The sequence below is a fragment of the Nannobrachium achirus genome (assembly GCF_963921795.1).
Source record: "Nannobrachium achirus genome assembly, chromosome: 5".
Classification (NCBI taxonomy): Eukaryota; Metazoa; Chordata; class Actinopteri; order Myctophiformes; family Myctophidae; genus Nannobrachium; species Nannobrachium achirus.
The window spans coordinates 56,798,436-56,816,992 of NC_137814.1; the positions used below are offsets into that span (position 1 = coordinate 56,798,436).

General features: G+C 46.7%; 1 protein-coding gene across 1 annotated transcript; it reads left to right on the plus strand.

Annotated features, from left to right (window-relative positions):
• Positions 1 to 417: 417 nt before the first annotated feature.
• Positions 418 to 18,048, plus strand: epdr1 (ependymin related 1). Its single transcript, XM_080726975.1, has 3 exons — positions 418 to 740; positions 5,104 to 5,312; positions 15,395 to 18,048. The coding sequence occupies exons 1-3, from the start codon at positions 505 to 507 to the stop codon at positions 15,592 to 15,594; spliced, it is 645 nt and encodes a 214-aa protein (XP_080583101.1). The 5' UTR covers positions 418 to 504; the 3' UTR covers positions 15,595 to 18,048.
• Positions 18,049 to 18,557: the final 509 nt, after the last annotated feature.

Consider the following 18,557-nt stretch of genomic DNA (forward strand, 5'->3'; position numbering starts at 1 on the left):
CTCTTTCATTTATTTTCAACATATTTTTCCTTGTCTTTTGTAAAACGTTTAAACCTTGTTTCGGAAACCAGGTTTATTTATTATCATGTATTAAAATGAAATATTTAATTCGAATGCAGGCAACAATGAACTAATCAAGTAAGTGGAAATTTAACTAAAGTGGAATTATGATTAGAACACCAAATATTTGCCATTTAAGATTGTATAGTCCGAATTGGAGGGGGAAGACCATAGAGTTATAATATAGGGGAAAGCCCATAGGGCCATATATATAATTGGGAACTTTGGGAAGCCTACCATCTGATTATTATGGAAGGATATTTATCATTGGACATCAGGCCAGTGACGCGACATGCGCGCGTTGCGCATTTTTACGCAAATTACGCAGCTTCTCTTTCCAAACAAAAGGGCCGTCAGTTCACTGTCTGGAACCCTGGGAACCAGGCAGCAGCGATACGCTACATTTATTTCATTTTCCAGCACGCGAATACATTATTACACATCATGCAGCTCCGGGTCGTGTCGTCGTTGCTGTGTCTGTTCTCCGCGGCGTGCGTGCTGCCCTCCCCCGGCTCCTCCGGGCCGGCAGGGCCGTGCGCGGCCCCCCTGCAGTGGGAGGGACGCTCGGTCCAGTACGACCACGGCACCGGGAGGAACACCCGCTCAGACCTCAGCTACGACGCCCAGAACCAGAGGCTGAGAGTGCTGCAGCAGCACAAGAAGCACACACCCTGCCAGAGGTAAACACATTCATAATAACTCTGCACTAATAATAATAACACAAGAAGAACAGCCACTGTGAGCCACACACCATGTCAGAGGTAAAGAATGATGATGATGATAATCTATCTATAAATGCGACAAATCTCTGTCTGTTTGTTTGTTTGTTTGTAATCCGCGTATCTCGAGAACCGTTCGTCCCACCGGCTTCAGATTCGGCACGCGCGTTCCCCGCCGCCGCGCGGAGTGCAGTGCCAGGCCTCGACCCGACCCGACTCGCGGTTTTCCGAAACCGGCGCGAAACGTTCGGAATCTCCTTATGCGGAGCTGATTGTTGACATCAGGCTGTTCCGGAGGAAATCGGCGCAAGCGCTGAGTCATTGTGACATCACTTCATAAAAGGCTCTGACATCACGTACGCCACATGAGTCAACACAAAATCTCTGTGAATGTGTATGTATGTATGTAATCCGCGTATCTCGAGAACCCTTCTTCCCACCGGCACGCGCGTTCTCCAGATATGGGCATAAAGTCTGACATCAGAGTTTTCCGCAACCGGTACTGTGTGTGCAGAGATCTTCATATATGGGCATAAGTGGACAAAGACAAACAGATGGTCAAAACGGGTCCTATGACAACAGGTATATTGGGGTTTGCATTAAAGGGTGGGGCATTCATGGGGTTTGCATTAAAGGGTGGGGCATTCATTCCCTATTTCAAATTCGGCACGTGCGTTCCCCACCGCAGCAGGTAGTGCAGTGCTCGGCCTCAACCCGACCCGACCCACGATTGTTTGAAAAAGCGACAGAAATCTCATATATGGGCATAAAATGGACGCAGATAAACAGATATCTCCATATATGGCATATATGGGCATACAATGGATGCAGAATCACAAAGATCTCCATATACGGGCATAAAAGGGACACAGACAGACAGATACAGAGATCTCCATATATGGGCATAAAATGGATGCAGATAGACAGATATCTCCATATATGGGCATATATGGGCATAAAATGGACCCAGAACTATAACTGCAGTGATCTCCATATATGGACATAAAATGGACACCGACAGACAGATACAGATATCTCCATATATGGGCAAAAATGGACACAGGCAGACAAATGGTCAAAACGGGTCCTATGAAAACAGGTATAATGGGGTTTGCATTAAAGGGCGGGGCATTCATTCCCTATTTACATTGTTCCGAGTTGGCCAGGTCGCCGACTAGACGCTGGGCCGCCCGAAGGGCGGCCCAGCTTCTAGTAATTATAATTAGATGACACTAATAATAGTCTAATAATATTATTATTATTATTATTACTAAACACACCCTGCCAATAGGCAAACACATATTAATAGGCTAATTATAACAATAGGCCTAATAATAACAACGATGATAATAGTCTAACAACAACAATACATTACTTTAAAGCTGCTGTAAGTTATGTATTTATTTATTTTGGCATTAAAATTAGTGCTAAAGCTCTATTCTGATAGCAATCCTTGATTGATTTATTGTTTGAATACTTTATTTGAAGTTTCCATAGGAAAAGCACAGTAGCCTACAGTACTATAGAGATACTAGATCTACTAATAGGATTTAAACCCAAGAAAGCACAATGGCTTGTTTACATTGTTGGGGTACTCAATTCATAGAGATTACTAGCCTATATAAAGTGTTTTTTCAGGGGTCTCTCCAGATACAGGATAGACAAAGTGGAACTGGAAATGATGATAACATCATTTATAATGAGCAGACAACATTAGAACCAGAACACAAGCTTATAAATGATCTTTGAGGGGGTTCTCTCTCCTCATTGGTTGACATTTGTAACCCACCTTGTACTAAAAAGCTGGTATTCACCTGGTAGACAGAGAGACGACTCTGTTACTGAACACACTATAGCAGTGGGTCTGGACCCATTTGTGGGGCACAGACCATTTTTTATGGGTCAAGAGTGAATGAATACCTCTTTATTATTTGTTTCCTACATTTTGTTCTTAATTATCATTTCATTTTTCATGGTATTTTGAAGAAATTCCATAAATTAGGAAAAAAACATGTTTAAGAAGGAGTGAAAATAGCAGGTCTACAAGCTCAGCACGAAGGGGCACGTTATGAGCGTGTCGGTCTGCTGTTTTCACTAGGTTTTTTTCATCAATTTCTTTTTTGGCGCTTGAGCTAAAAGGTTTTCGAACCACTGCTCTAATAGAGCTTTATGTTGAAAGAAAGAAATCAAGTAATCTGAGAGTTGCAGCTAGTGTTGTTCCATCTGTGTTTAAATGAACATTCGATATGTTCTAAATGCTGGGTCTTATTGCCCCCACTGGCTGATTCTACAAATGTCTTCTAAATCCTAACAGTTTTTTGAAAAACATATGTTTCTATATCGGTGGTGCGCAAACATTTTCATGTCAAGGACCCCCAGAATTAGGTCCCATCCTAATTTACAGTACACTTTAAGACAGAATAAGACATAATAAAGCCATAATAAGAAATAATGTGTTGGTAATTAGAACTAATATGTTTTATTAGACAGAAACAAAGACAGAATAGCAGAAAGACCGAAATACATTATCTGGTGCCGGGACCTGCTGACCGGCAGTTCGACCAGTTGTGCCTCATCGCCCGCGCTAGGACCGGCATCACTGGTAACTGCCGCGGCAGCCACCACCGCACGGACCAGCAGTTTACCGCGACGGGACCTGCCGGTCCGTGCGGCGGCCGCCGGTCCTACTGCCGGGACTGCTGGTCGAACTGCCAGTCCTATCGCCGGCGATGCAGTGCGACTGCCGTTCGAACTGCCAGTCGTGCGGCGGTACCTGCCACGGCAGTTCCACGGCAGGTGCCGGTGCCAGAGGAATGTATCCGCTCTTTCTGCTATTCTGTCTTTGTTTCTGTCTAATAAAACATATTAGTTCTAATTACCAACACATTATTTCTTATTATGGCTTTATTATGTCTTATTCTGTCTTAAAGTGTACTGTAAAATAGGACGGGATCCAGAATTATATGTATTTGACCACGGACACCCATCTCAAAATATTTTGTTCCAGAGACCCAGAGAAAGAAAGATTTAATATACAAATGTTCTCTTTAAAATATATATCTATATATCTTTCATAAATAGCAGATCTCACAAGCTCATAGCGCTATGAGCTTGTATATCTGCTAATTTTGAATAGCTAAAGTATAAAATAATGGTTAAAGTAGTTACAAGTGACACAGATGCTTTCTAAAGGTTTAAATGGGTTTAAAAGTTGCTGCCAACAACATTAGCATTTGTTGTTCAGTAGTCATGAGTCCATTACCAAAGGTTAATCCACTGTGACGGCTTGCTCTGAGCACATGATGGCTCTACTCTACTAGACACAGTATGATGACTTCATCCCTTTGTAATCGATCATTTCTGTCCCGGATAACCTGCTCACCTTAAATAAAATATAAACTCATTTGTGAGTATGAGATGTCATAACATGTATGTGTGACGGAGAGAGTCGCAGCCCCAGCCTTGAAGCCTCAAAAGTCTAGTATCTCCCCCAGATCAAAGAGATGTCTCTTTGGTCTAGTGGTTAAGATATTGGACTTTCGCGTGGGAGACCCGGGTACGAAGCCGGGTGGGGAGGTCCGGATCACCTCCGTTACATATGTATCATGATTGTTGTTTTCAGGCAGAAACCACTTATCTTAATATTTTTGTACTACAGAGGGTCACACAAAAGCGTTTCAAGTAGCAGATCCACAAGCTCAAAATGTGGGCACGAAAGCATGCATTTTGAGCTTGTAGATCTGTTCCTTTTGAGTTTGAATCCTGAAAAGTAACAGTTTTGTACACATGAGGTTTCCACCCTACACAGAGACGATATGTGCCAATATCACACGTTATTGTCACATCAAAGGTTTAAGGTAAAAAAGGGAAAACAATCCAAGTTATAAACATAGTAAGCATAAACAGTGGCAGAGGTTACACATGAGTTGCAGCAACAAGGTGAAGTTAAAATTAGTGTTGATAAGTGAGTCAGCATAATCGTGGCTCATGACTCTGATCAGTTTACATTGCAGATCATGAGACTGTCATAGCTACAAGTGATTGGCTGAATTCATAAGAATAATTAATTCATAATAATGTGGTGGGTAATTTGGAACACAGTCAAATTCTCACAGAACATTCAAAAAAAGTAAAGTCTTAACATTCATCTCCATGGGGAAAAAAAAATAAATGGTCAATCTTTATAGTGGCACTAGTAAACCACGTCCACTTGCTATGCCCTGGCTTATAGGGCTCAAGTGGAACCCCCTCACTTTGACTGGTCCCACTTTGACTGGTCTAAACATCCATCCATCCCATCTCAACTCTTGTCTTCTGGTTGCAGGTCCTTCGAGTACATCTACCTGTACCAGACTGGGGTGATGTTCCAGATCGACCAGAAGACCAAGGAGTGTTCTAAGCTGGCCCTGACGGAGGCCTGGGACCCCTTCGACATCCCAGACAACTCCACCTTCGAGGACCAGTACTTCATCGGCGGACCCGGGGACATGATCCAGGTGCAGGAGTGGTCTGACAGGAAACCAGCTCGTAAACGTAAGTGTCATCACGATCCATGGTCCAATCTTGACCACTGTAACTCCCTCCTTGTTGGCTTCCCAGCATCCTCGCTTAAAGGACAATTCCAGACTAAACTAGAAAGATGATATCATCTGTGGGACAGAAGTACTGCTTGTGTGGGACAATGTGGGATTATGCCTTAATGTCATATTCGACTATAGGCCTAATACTGCATATTGATATTTCTCATGTTATTTTAACAGGCCTAAAAACATATCTTTATTCCATTTCGCTTTTGTTTAGATCAACGATGCTGCAGCGGTTCCTTCTGAACATTAGCCTAGTTCCAGACCCTGAATCGCTAGCCACACCCCTTTAAATTTTTTGTTTTGGCGATTCAGGGGTCTAGAAGTGCTCTCATTGAAGAGTCCTCCCTCGGTTGAAAATCCGTACGGGGAATCAGCGTCGTGAATCAGTGTCTTGTGATCAGCGTGGGTGGGGGTTTCCCAGAACTCATGTGTGTTTCCAAGTACACCAGCGCCGCCGCCGTACCGTACCGTGCATCGCGTTGCGATAAAATGCGGTAAATTGCGGTAAAATGCGATCGTATCGATCTCGCTATGAAACACCAGTAGCAGGCATGTTATGTTGTGTTTGATTACTAGTTCGTAGTGCTCCTATTCTGACTGTTTCTTTGGTTAGCAAGTAGCACTAGCAAGCAACAGGCTAGCCACTAGCCAGCCACACATAACAACCATGATAACAGCACTATGTCATGTGTTGGTCGGTGAACCAATCGCTGAAGACTGCCTCTTTTTGGCAACGCCCATCCCTGCAATCGCCTTGGGGGAAAGCACTTTCAGACTGAATAATGAAGTGAAACGAAATGTCAATTCAGGCTGAGTGTCAGGCTATCTGAACATTGTCTCTCAACAAAATAAATGTGTCCATGTTCAATTAAAATAAAAGCATATCCTACCCTATAATGTATTCACGTGCCGCTAGAGCAGTGCTATGTCCAGTGTGGTGGTCCAGTCTAGCTTGCTGTGAGCTCACATTAAGAGCTTCAGGAACAATCAGCACACCTATCAACACCTGCACATTGATTTATTACTGGAGCCTGCATGCCAGTCACAATGTGGGACAGTGTTTCAATGTGTGGGACGTCTGAAAAGTCATGGTAATTTGGGATTGTCCCACACAAAGGGGGACATCTGGTCTCCCTATATTTGGCAAAACTGCCAATCAAAGTGACTGTACTGGCCAATCACAGCACGTCTTTTCCCGGGACTTGGCAAAACACAAAACAGCATGGATGTGTTTGTAATGACAACTAGTAACAGATTGATAAAAAAAAACAAGAAAATACAAAACTTTTGAGTGCAGCAAATAGTGTAAAAGCAATCGACTTATAGACGGGTTTCTTGTTTACAAACATTGAGACTAAATGCACAGGTGACTGTATCATGTAATCAGTCCGTCCAATCCCCAAACCTGTTGTTTTGGGGAGCGCTGGTTAAGCCTGGTTTCATTGGCTAATTTTGGTACCGAATCAAACGTGACGTGGACCAGAAACCCGTCTATGGGCTCCACTCTATGCTGTGAGGCCTGCTGGGTTCTGCTGGGGAAACTGGGCGACAGGGGCATTTCTGCCTAATAGACCCAGGGCTGTATTAACCATTGGGCCGGTGGGGCCGTTGCCAGGGGCCCTTGGCTCTCAGGGGCCCTAAGGGGAACTGGCCCGCGTAGTCATTGACAATTTACAAAAATTAAATGTAAATTTTAATCAAAAATCAAATGTGTGGGCCCCTCCTCTGTTGTCTACAGGTGCTTTATTGGTCCACAGATGATCATCATGGCTTAAAATCCAAGCTGGGTAGTGCGCGTCGGAAGGGAGGAGGGGTTCTGGTGGGGGGTAGGGGGGCCCTAAAAAATTATTGGCCAGGGGCCCTCGCGGGGGTTAATCCGTCCATGAATAGACCCCATGGACAGTAATTTGGGATCAATATACTGTAAGTAGGAAAATGAGCCTAGATTTTATTTAGTCTGGAGTTGTCCTCTCTTAAAAGAGTCAACCGACACCCTGCAAAACGCTCCACAGCACATCCCAGACTCTTCTCTCTCCTGGCTCACAAACTGTGGAACAAACTCTATTGCAGTCAGAAGTGCAGACTCATGAGTCACTCCCAATCTTCTGCCATAGTCTGAAGACTCATCTCTTCAGACTCCACCTCTTTTTTTCTTTCAGGAGGGGTAGTTCCAGACTCTATATAACACTCATCAGTGCGCCCTGTATATGGTGGGTTTTCTGTCATTTACTCGAAATGCACTCCTCTTGGGTTATCGCGCCTCCTAGCGTGCGATACAGAGCTACACATATGCTCCCGAATGACACAGTCGGAGGGTATGCCAGTCAAACGCCCCGCCCCACCCGTGGGCATAAGGCGCGAGACTGGCATGTGTACTTCCTCTTCCGTTCCTCTGCACGCATGAGATACGGACGTCTACACATGTTACTCTACGACAATTAATTAATTCTTCAAGTTACTCAGTATAAGACCAGTTCGAATTCAACTTTAGCCTTAGCGGTGAGTAGGACCATCACCCACGGGTTTCGTTCAACTTGGTCTGTTCTTCTCTGTTTTGTTCTTCGCTGTTTGCTGCTAACGATAACAAGCGGCTAGCCTAGGTTAGCTTAGCTTACCTTCGTCATGTCTAGCGAGGGTCTGTTTTCACCACCCCTCCCTCGACGCTGCGGGGATCCGGAGTGCAGCCGCTTTATCGCCGCTGAGGACCCGCATTCCATCTGCCTGGGCTGTCTGGAGCTACAACACGCTTGGCAAGGTTTCTACTTCCCAAACAGCTGCGTGTTCTGCGCGACGATGGACGCGGCCGTTCTTCACCAGCGTCTGCTGGTGGTCATGAACATGGACGCTGCAAGGCCCAAACAAAGCCACGTCGCTCGGGGAGCTCAGATGGAACACGGCGCTCAGATCCCCGCCACGCCAGGACAAAGAAGCGGGCCTGTTTCCAGCACCGCAGCAAGGTTTGTCCAGGCGGCTCCTAGTGTTTGCGAACCTATCCGCAGTAGCTTCTCTCCGATGTACACTATTTCTACCACAGCGCACAGTGGTGGAACCGGCATGTTCGGCTCTACCCCGCGCTTCTCCTTCACGCCCGGTCCTGGTTTGACCAGCACCGGGCCTCTCCAGGCCTCCGCCGCCCTGCAGGCTAGCCTCCAGGGACCACTCCAGGCGGGGCCATTGTCTCCGGTCGCCGCCGAGGCGGCCACCAGTGGGACTCCTCACCCCACCAACCCGTTCCTGATGACTCCAGCGGTCACCGCCCCCCCCTCTTTCCCCCCTCTCTTAACGTCCCAACAGAACGTGCCACGTAAAGTGCCTCGTGGCTCGGACGAGTTTGGCACCTCCGAGGAGGAGGAAGATGCCATGGAAGGAGAAGAGGAGGAAGATGAAGAGGAGGAGGAGGAGGACGGTTTGGTTCAAGAGGAGACAAGTGAGGACATTGTGATGCTAAGCCCCCGTCATGGCGGCACCCCTCGCACCTCACCCCAAGCCCCCCCCATCGCCCCTGCCAAGAAGGCAGCGGTGGATAAGGAGAAGGTGGGCGCCACAGCAGAATCCACCCCACAAGAACTGGACCTGCTGGCAGTGGTTGAGCTGGCGGTGGCCAAGATGGGCCTCACTATGCCAGTGGAGCCTCGCCCTGCGAGCTCAACGGAGATCAAGTTTGCGGGCAAGAGAGAGGTACAGACACCAGTCCCTCGCTCTCAGAAGCTACCCGCTACCCCGGGGCTCAAAGAAGCTCTCCATTCCACATGGAAAGAACACAGAGAGCCCGGGAAGATGGCTCTGTCAACCTCACTGGCGGATGAGGACAAGTTTGGCGTGGGCGGCCTTCCCCCTGTGGATGTCGCCACTAATCAGTTCTTCTGTGCCCAGTTTAAACCCACGGAATGCCCCTTCACTCAGGAGCCTGTGCCCAAGTTCAAGAACAAGGACGAGAACAAGGTCTCCAACATGGTAAAAAATGTTTATAAAGCTGCAGGGCTCTCTGTGAAAAGTTTAAACGTGGTGGGGCTGATGAATGGAGCCATGGCAGAGATGCTGCTCCAAAACAAGGACCGCCTCCCTCCTGAAGCCTATGCTGAATGGGATGCCATGCTACAGCTGGCAATAGTGAGCAACGTCCATGCCATCCAATGGGCTGGCAGAGGGATGGACGTCGCTGTCAGCATGGAGAGGTTCAGGTGGCTGCAGAAAGTCCCCTTCCAAGGCGACGAACCAAAGGCCAGCGAGAGGCGAGAGGAGCTGAGGGGCCTGGACACAGCCCCCAACAGTCTCTTCGAGGGAGCGTTACCCTTCCTCCGTGTCATCACCGACACCAATAAAGCCCAAAAAGAAGTGGTGGATGCTGTTTTGGGTAAACCTGATAAAGGGAAAGAACAGTCAGGTTACTCAGGACGCTCTTCCCGTAATAGGGAGAGATATCAGGGACCCCCCCGACAGGGCGGGAAACCCCATCGTTCTCCTAGAGCTCCGTCTTCCTCCTCGGGCACGAGCAGAAACAGAAGTCAGAGCAACCAGGGCTCCCAGCACCAGGAGATGCGCCCACCAGCTCGCCCTTCATACAGTGCAGCAGTGAGGGGGCGTGGGAGAGGGTCGAGAAAATGACACTTTGAGAAAGAGGGCCTTCTCACCCTCGGCGCACGGAGACAGGGTCATGGACGGCTCTCCAGCGCGCAAGCACAGTGCACTTTTGATCCTGCCACCCAGGGTGGAGGAATCCAATGTAAATGTGAATTTTGTTACTGTGCCAAATGTTTTCTCCCCAGTAAAGAATGTGTCTGCGAAACAAGGTCTCTTCTTTCACAATGCACACACAATGGAGAATCCCCAGTGGGGACATCCATATATAAAATATGCATGCCCAGTACCACAATCACAAACACAAACAGCCTTCAAGGAAACCCCCTTAAGGGGCATTTCCAATATAAAAGGTTTAATTGTTCCACAGCCTCAATCCTCCCTTCCGACACGAGAGGGCGCCAAAGCGCCAGTCAAGGTAAGAAGGTGGCAGAGAGGTCTTTCTTGTTTAGCTGTCCCAGCCAGAGCTGCGACAGCAGTATTAAACAGGGTTTTAGACAGGACGTGTTTACAAGAATGCGTTCCTTTTTACACTCCTCCTCTGCCTCCTGTCCCACCGTGCAACAAAGTGTTGTCGCCGGTGATAAAGGCATTAAACGTAAGGCCCTCGCGTCACAGCAAGACGGTGTCACGCTCAGTAGTAAGTCACGTGACTCAGTCTCGAGTCCCTTTGACTTCCGCGTTACCGGTGACGTCAGAGTCGTGTCCGGGGATGCACATACCGTGCATTCCTATCAATCACATTCCGTTAGGTCTGACGTCAGCTCCCATTCAGAATCCTTTGTCAAGGCATTTAACTCAATGGAAAGCATGCAAGCCGTGTCCCTGGGTGCTTCGCACCGTGAGGCAGGGATACAGGCTACAATTCTCAACCCAGCCTCCCTTGTCAGACAGAGTGATATTCACGCATGCAAAGGGGCAGGCCGCTTTGATTCTGAGGGAGGAGATTCACTCTTTATTGGGGAAAGGAGCGATCAGGGAAATTTCCACAGATCAGCTCGGTCTGGGGTTTTATTCTCATTATTTCGTTGTGCCAAAGAAAGGGGGGGGGCTGAGGCCCATTCTGGACCTAAAAGCCCTCAACAATTTTCTGGTAAAGTACAGTTTCAAAATGTTGACGAACGTAGCGCTATTGCGCTCGATCAGAATCAACGATTATTGGACGTCCCTCGATTTGAAGGACGCGTACCAGCATGTGGGAATTTACCCCCCACACAGAAAATTCCTGAGGTTCGGTTTCGAGGGGAAAGTGTACGAATACACTGTTCTCCCGTTCGGCCTCTCTCTGTCTCCCCGCGTGTTTGTCAAAGTGACACAAGCGGCTATAGCTCCCCTGCGGCAGCAGGGAATCCGACTTGCGACGTACCTGGACGATTGGTTAATAAGCGCAAGTTCAAGAGAGGAGGTGACACGTCTCACCAATGTGGTGATGTCGCAGTTAACCTCTCTGGGGTTCAACATAAACTTCAAAAAGAGTATGTTAACACCAGCTCAGCAGACCACCTTTTTGGGGATCTCGCTGGACTCAATAAATATGACGGCTCGACTCTCACAGGAGCGATTAGTCAAGATCGTGGCCTGCGCGAAATCTTTTCGCGTGGGCAGAGTGGTCACGTACAAGCGCTGCATGATTATGTCAGGGCTGATGGCCTCAACTATCCATCTACTCAGGCTGGGCAGGCTGTATATGAGGCCTTTTCAAAAGTGGATGTTGGCACTCAAAATCCACTCGACACAAGGTCGCCGCAAGGTCAAGGTGTCCCCAGGGTGTGTGTACACACTGAGACCGTGGGTGGACGTGACTCTTCTGTCCCAGGGGGTCAGTATGGGCGTGGTGGTGTCACGGAAAGTGATCACAACGGACGCCAGCCTCAGTGGTTGGGGCGCAACGCACGAGGGCCGTTCGGTGAGGGGAGTTTGGGACTCCGCTCTACAGAAGCGGCACATCAATTTCCTGGAATTAAAGGCAGTGTTTCTGGCGTTGAAACATTTTTTGCCTTTTGTGGAAGGGTGTCACGTGTTGATCAGGACGGACAACACGACGACCATGTGCTATATCAACAAGCAGGGGGGCCTCTCCTCCCCGGCTCTCAATCAGCTGGCGCGGGATCTGACGCTGTGGTGGGAACCACGTTTGGCGTCGTTCAAGGCGTCGCACATTCCGGGGCTTCTGAACAGCGGAGCAGATCTGCTGTCCAGGGGGGAGCCCCTTTATGCAAATTGGTCCCTCCACCCGGGAGTGGTGAGACAGATTTGGAGCAGGTTCGGTCAGCCTCAAGTCGACTTGTTCGCGTCAGCAGAGAACGCGAAGTGTACACTTTTCTTCTCTGCGACGGGGCCAGCCCCACTGGGGCTGGATGCTCTGGCTCACGACTGGCCGAGGGAACTGCTGTACGCGTTTCCTCCGTTGGAACTGATCCCCCAGACTTTGGAGAGGGTCAGGCGGTTCGGCCTCAAACTATTGTTGGTGGCTCCGGGGTGGGGCGTGTGGAGGTCGGAGATATCTCCCCTCCTTTACGGCAACCCGTGGCCTCTGCCGCCAATCAGAGATCTGCTACGGCAGGCAGGGCAGGAGATCTTCCATCCCGACCCGGCGAAGCTAGACCTTCAGGTTTGGCCCGTGAAGGGGAGTCTTTGAGCGCTTTGGGTCTGACACCAGGGGCGGTTCAGACTATTCAAAGTGCTAGGGCTTCGTCCACGCGGTCGGCTTATGATAAGAGGTGGAGGATCTTTGAAGACTGGTGTGCGGAGCGTACGTCACCGGTGGTGGCGTTTGAGGCTCCGGTCCAGCTTGTTGTGAATTTCCTTCAGGAAAAGTTAGAAAGTGGTCTTGCCTTTTCTACCATTAAAGGTTACTTGGCGGCGCTGTCAGCGTGCCATGTGGGCTTTGAGGGTAAGACGGTGGGTAGGCACCGTCTGGTGGCTCGGTTTTTAGCGGGTGTGCACCAGCTTAAACCGGTTACTAGGTCCCTTTTCCCATCGTGGGATTTGGGTGTGGTGTTGGACGGGCTGTGCCGTCCACCGTTTGAGCCTCTGGAGGCGGCGAGCTTAAAGCTTTTGAGTTTTAAGACTAGTCTTTTGTTGGCTTTGTCTACAGCCAAAAGAGTCAGTGATCTACATGCGTTATCGGTGGACCCGGTGTGCATGAGATTCTGTGAGGATGGCAAGAAGGTTCTGCTAAAACCCCATTTGGCGTTTGTCCCAAAGAACCGTGTGATTATACATGAGCCAACCGAGTTGGTGGCTTTTCATCCTCCTCCGTTTTCTTCGGAGGAGGATAGGCGTCTACATTGTCTTTGTCCGGTAAGATCCTTGAGGATTTACTGTGAGAAGACGAGGGCTATTAGAGCGTCAAACCAACTGTTTGTCACTTTTAAAAGTGGTCCTAGACGGAAAGCGGTGGCTAAAGCTTCACTTTCAAGGTGGATTGTGCAGGCCATAAAGATGGCCTACACTTGTGCTAAAGTCCCGGTTCCTGAGGGCCTAAGGGCTCATGACACTAGGGGAATGTCGACCTCCTGGGCTCTAGCCAGGGGTGTCTCGATCCAAGAGATCTGTTCGGCGGCTAACTGGTCGACTCCGTCGACTTTTGTGGTTTTTTACCATTTGGACGTGGCTCCATCTTCATTGGCGCATTCGGTCCTGGGTGTTGCCGCCTCCTCTAGTTAAAGACTTTTTCCCCCTTTTTTATAGCTGAGACCAAGTCCCTTTGCTCTCGGTAAAAGGGGGAGACCCTGTTTCCTTATAAAACGGCTGCTAGTGGGCCTATTAGTGAATAGGCGGGCTCCAGCCTGTCAGGGTTTTATGAGGCGGACCTGGTCGGCCTATTAGTTCATGAGGCGGATTTCGGTCTGTCAGGGTCTTTCTACTTTCTTCCGCTCTCGAGTCCGGTGGGCTCGGGGCTCCGTGGGGGAGGGGCCACGCCGGGGGTGTGGTCTCCTGTCAGGCGGAGCGGGCGGATTTTGAGGGTGTGCGCTTCCGGGGGTTTATGTGACCCAAGAGGAGTGCATTTCGAGTAAATGACAGAAAACGAAAGGTTTCGTACGAAACCATGGTTTTCTTAGTTTAGGAGAAATGCACTCCTCAAACGCCCCTTCGCGCGCATGTTGCGTGCAGAGGAACGGTGTTGTTAAGAGGAAGTACACATGCCAGTCTCGCGCCTTATGCCCACGGGTGGGGCGGGGCGTTTGACTGGCATACCCTCCGACTGTGTCATTCGGGAGCATATGTGTAGCTCTGTATCGCACGCTAGGAGGCGCGATAACCCAAGAGGAGTGCATTTCTCCTAAACTAAGAAAACCATGGTTTCGTACGAAACCTTTCGTTGGTGTTCCTTGTCAGGGAAGTGCAATTATCATTGGCATCTCTTCATTTATAAAGCCCTGGTTGGAAAACTTCCACCATACATCTCTTCCATGCTACGTGGAAACCTAGTCACATTCAAACTCACTCCAGCGACTGGCTGGTCCTTCAGGTCCCCTTTGCTAAATCGGGAACTAACTGGGAAAGACTGCTTTTAGCATTAAGTGCACCTGATTCCTGGAATTCCTACCATCTGTTGGTCATTTTAGGAGTACTTAATAACCGTGCATTACCTGTTTTTAACTTGTTTTAACTGATTGTTGTCAACATTGTTTTTTCTCTCTGTTTATGGTTTATGTGTGTAATCTCTGCATCATTGTAAATGAGGGTCTCCCTCAACTGATCTCTCCCGAGAATTTAACCCATTTAGAACGGGTACACATTATTGTGTATCATTATTTTATGCTTTAACTATTGAAAAATAGCAGATATACAAGCTCATCTGCTATTTTTGAAAAATCGTGAAAATTAGAATTTTGACCCGATTCTATTTGTCTTTTGAATCCTTCTAAGATTTTTTGAAAAACCTATGTTTCTATGTCAGCAATTTGGCTATCCATCGTCAAAGAAAAGGTCCTTTTCACTTAACTGGAGCTCAGTTAGTCTGTTCTTGAGAGACTACTGTGTCAGTGGTTCTCAAACCTTTTCATGTGAAGGACCCCAAAATAATATGTATTTGGCCACAGACCTGCATCTCAAAATATTTAGTTCCAGGGACCACCCAGAAGCAAAATTTTAGTTACAAACGTTCGCTTTGAAAATACATATATTCAGAGATTTGCACACATTTTCACGACTTTTTCAAAAATAGCAGATCTACAAGCTCGCAGCACGGCACTCGGTGCCACACTGTGAGCTTGTATATCTGCTGTTTTTCAATAGCTAAAGCAGTCAATAATTCTAGGCCTATAAATGGGTTAAATAAATGTTGAATAAATGAATGAATGAGATTGTGGAATAGTTGTCTGGCTGCGTGAGACTAGGCAGATTCATTGTTTACCTGGTATCCTAGTTTCTTTGAGACACTTATCTTTTCCACCGCCACCATCAAACGGTGTCTCTCTCTCTCTGTGTGTCTCCACGGAGCAGACGAGACGTGGGTGGGGGTCTACACGCTGCAGGACTGCTACCCCGTGCAGGAGACCTACGTCAGGAACACCAGCGTCACCACCTCCACCCGCTTCTTCGACATCCAGCTGGGGATCAGCGACCCGGACGTCTTCACCCCGCCCTCCACCTGCCAGACGGCGCGCCTCAACAGCATGCCCCAGACCCCCACCCACTGCTGAGACCCCTGTCCTGAGACCACCACCACACACTGCGGAGACCCACCAATCTGTCCTCTGATGTTAAACTGCTTAAAGGGAACTCTTAGGCCGGATTTACACTGGCAGCTAAATCCAGCCTGAATCGGATCTGTGCCACATCCAGATTGGTTCATTTGGTGATGTGACACAGATCTGATTCAGGCTGGGTTTGACTGCCAGTGTAAATGGGGCCTTTATGCGCTGCTTCTCAATGTCTGGGACCTTGTCCTTAACATAAAACTTACATATTTGAAAAATGGTCTTACGTTATAGAAAGTATATGTGATCATTACATGCTGCAACATTCAACAAGGTCTAATAATTCTACAATTACTACAATTGCTATACAAAACCTGTATGTCCAGTCATTTGGGTGCATAAACAAGAAGTTGAAGGATGAAATTAAGTCTGATAATGATGTACCATGCATGTTCACATCATGGACACTTTCTTTTACTTAAGACCATTTTTCTAAAATGTATTTTATAACATTTTGGACAAAATAGTCAATTTCACATCGAGGTGCCCAGATGTCCCTAGTGCCCACTTGACCAGTATCCCGTTGAGGGGGTTCCAGGGCTCCCACACCCCCAACTAAATGATTGAGAGTCGGTACCAACAAATGTGATTCCATTTGTACACTCTCCAAGTTAAATTAACGCTGAGGATTTTACTCTGTAGATTAGGGTCCCGGGGATAAAATATTGTATCAAATGGGAGGGTCCGTGTGGCCTCTAATGCTTTTTAATCTGGGGGTCCTTGAAATTGAGAATCACTGACATATAGTGCAGAGGGGTCTGGTCTTATGAATGGACACTGGTTCATTCATTCATATTCTTATATATATGTACTGTAAAACATAATACAAACAGTCCTTATTACAGCACACACTTTTCTCATAGTACTGTAGTTCTTTGTTCACTTCTTTGCTCCGCTGTCTCAGGTTGAAGCTGGGTGTTTGTGTGATTAGTGAAATAAGATGCTTTCGTGTGTGGATGAAAACCACCTCTGTGTTGATGTTCTGCCTTTCGGGTTTTCCACTAATACGGCCTAGTAGTTTGTCAATCGCTTGGACGCACTGTTTCTGAATGTGTCCCTCAGGCAACGTAAAAGCATCCTAGTATACAGCTTTGTCTCACAAAATTTGAATATCGTGTGAAAAAGCATTGGAAGCAGCAGATGCCATAGCATCCTAAATCATTACTGACTGCGGAAACTTCAAGCAACTCTTCAGAAGGTTGACATTTCTCAACATGTTTTGAGTGGTCTCGTGTAATAATGAAATATTTTTAGATTGTTTTATTTTATTTTATTTTATTTATTTTTTCAAAAATCTGAATTAAAACAAAAAAGTTTTTGAATATTTCACTGCATGTGCAATGTATCTAAAATAGGCCTATATGAAAGTTATTCTTTTTACAGAATTACATAAAATAATCACAATTTTCCACAACATTCATTTTTTTTTTATAGACAAAGCTGTATTTGCCTGTACTAATAGGGATGCTTGGCTGTTTGTTTCAAGGGATACTTTGCCAATTTTGAGCCTTAATTTATTTGTTTTGTTTTGTCCATCATATACCGGTATTCTGTGGCAAATAAGTACCCTACGGTATGTATAGTATTCCTTCTGTCTATTTTAAAGGCTCTCAAAAATGCAGAAAAGATCCGTGCGACAACGTCTAAATCCAAATTCCTGCATGGCTCCTCACCTTCTGTACATTCTGTCCTCTAGCGCAGGCGGTGGTTCTCAAACTTCTTCGGGTCAAGGACCCCCAAATTGATATCCTATTTGGCCGGGGACCCCCATCTTAAAAGGCTATGTGCCAGTGACCACCGAAGACAAGGTTTAGCCTGTTAAGCTTGCACTGAGAGCTTGTATATCTGCTAGTTTTCAAGTGGTTAAATGATTGTGATGCTGTATTAACTACTTCTGCTGGGGACCCCTGCTTGAGAACCACTCTAGCGTGGCCCAGTTTGCGCCCCAAATTTGCTTTGAGCGAGGAGCGAGATCTGTCAAGGAGACATGATCTTTACTGATCTGGAGAAGAACTATATTTCCATTGTTTTCTTTGACATCAAAAGGCTACCTTGCATGTACACTATATTTAAAACAATCATTAGTCCAGCGGTCAGTTCATGGCTAGTGTAATGTAATGCAACCGTTTTTTATTTTTTTTGTTTTAATACACGTTTCATACATTTTGCTTATAATGCCTATAACATGCTCAAAATAGGGACACCAGGTTGAAAGTCGTTAAAACACAATTCAGTGCAGTTGGAGATGTCACTTTGAGGTCAACACATCTCAATGTCCGACCCTCGCCACAAGGGGGCACTATAACCTTTCTAATGCTCAACTAGCATAATATGAATCATTCATCAGCTTTTAACATATTTTTATGAGCCTTAAATACACTGACGTGATTACCTTACTTTGCACTAATTATAGGCTAGGCCTCTATACTTGTGTGCCAGCTACTGAAATACATTGTGTGTGTGTGTGTGTGTGTGTGTGTGTGTGTGTGTGTGTGTGTGTGTTTTCCTGGTCAATAAAGCAGAATAATAATAAAATACCAAGTGTACCAATGTGTATGATGTGTTTCACTGTAATGTTTAACCTATTTTGTTCTGGAATTACATATAATTTCTTCTGATTTCGTATCATTTGATTAAATGGGCCTATAGGCCTATATATCCAAGATATTCTAGGTTTGATTGTTTGATTGATTGATTGAAGAATGTATTAGAAGTTTGCAAGGTACAGTTTCATGACAGTACAGTTCACTGGTACAAGGTCAACTAAAAGGACTAGAAAGCCTATGGCTTATTTAAATTGAGATTCTTTTTAACTCAATATGACATTGACACAGACAGATAGATGGAATGACAAACAGATTGAACACAGTAGCCTAATAAGCCTATGCAGAAGATACCACGGCCAC